The 464-nt window shown below is 70.5% G+C and overlaps 1 protein-coding gene across 1 annotated transcript in view; it reads left to right on the top strand.

Moving 5' to 3' along the window:
- Positions 1–273: 273 nt before the first annotated feature.
- NCSTN (nicastrin) overlaps positions 274–464 on the top strand; it is a 27,368-nt gene continuing 27,177 nt past the window's right edge. The window contains exon 1 of the mRNA XM_041411147.1: positions 274–421. Within this exon, the coding sequence (XP_041267081.1) occupies positions 289–421 (133 nt within the window). The 5' untranslated portion in view covers positions 274–288. The remainder of the gene's footprint in view (positions 422–464) is intronic.

Raw genomic sequence — 464 nt, 5'->3', positions numbered from 1 at the left:
AGGATCCGCCATTGCCTCCCCTCACGACGGAATTCCGCCTTCCCCTCACGATTCCCCCTCCCCACCGCCCGACCCGCGGGTTATCCCGAGTTATCCCGGTTTTTCCCGGCAATAGGGCCAAAAAGGGTGGAAAGTGCCGCGCGGATTTGGTCTCGAATTTGGTCAACATGATCCCAGCCCGGCCCGGCCGCAACCCGGAACCTCCACGTCGGCACCGCGGGACCGCCCCGGAAACCGGCGCCGCTTTCCGCTGCGTCACTTCCGCCGCATCGCGGAAGTGGAGCGGTGATGGCGGCGGGGCCGGGCCGGGCTTCCCCGGGAACGGGCTGGAGTTCCCCGGGAGCGCCCTGGGGTTCCCTGGGAGCGCTCCGCAGTTCCCTGGGGGTGCTCCGAGCGCTGCTGGTGGCCGCGCTGGCGGCGGGTGAGGCCTGAGGGGGAGGGGGGAGGGGAGGTTTGGGGGGTCC

Source organism: Onychostruthus taczanowskii, unplaced genomic scaffold, assembly GCF_017590055.1.
Source record: "Onychostruthus taczanowskii isolate IOZ18803 unplaced genomic scaffold, ASM1759005v1 scaffold346, whole genome shotgun sequence".
In the NCBI taxonomy this organism is placed as follows: domain Eukaryota; kingdom Metazoa; phylum Chordata; class Aves; order Passeriformes; family Passeridae; genus Onychostruthus; species Onychostruthus taczanowskii.
This window is presented reverse-complemented; position numbering and strand designations above follow the sequence as displayed.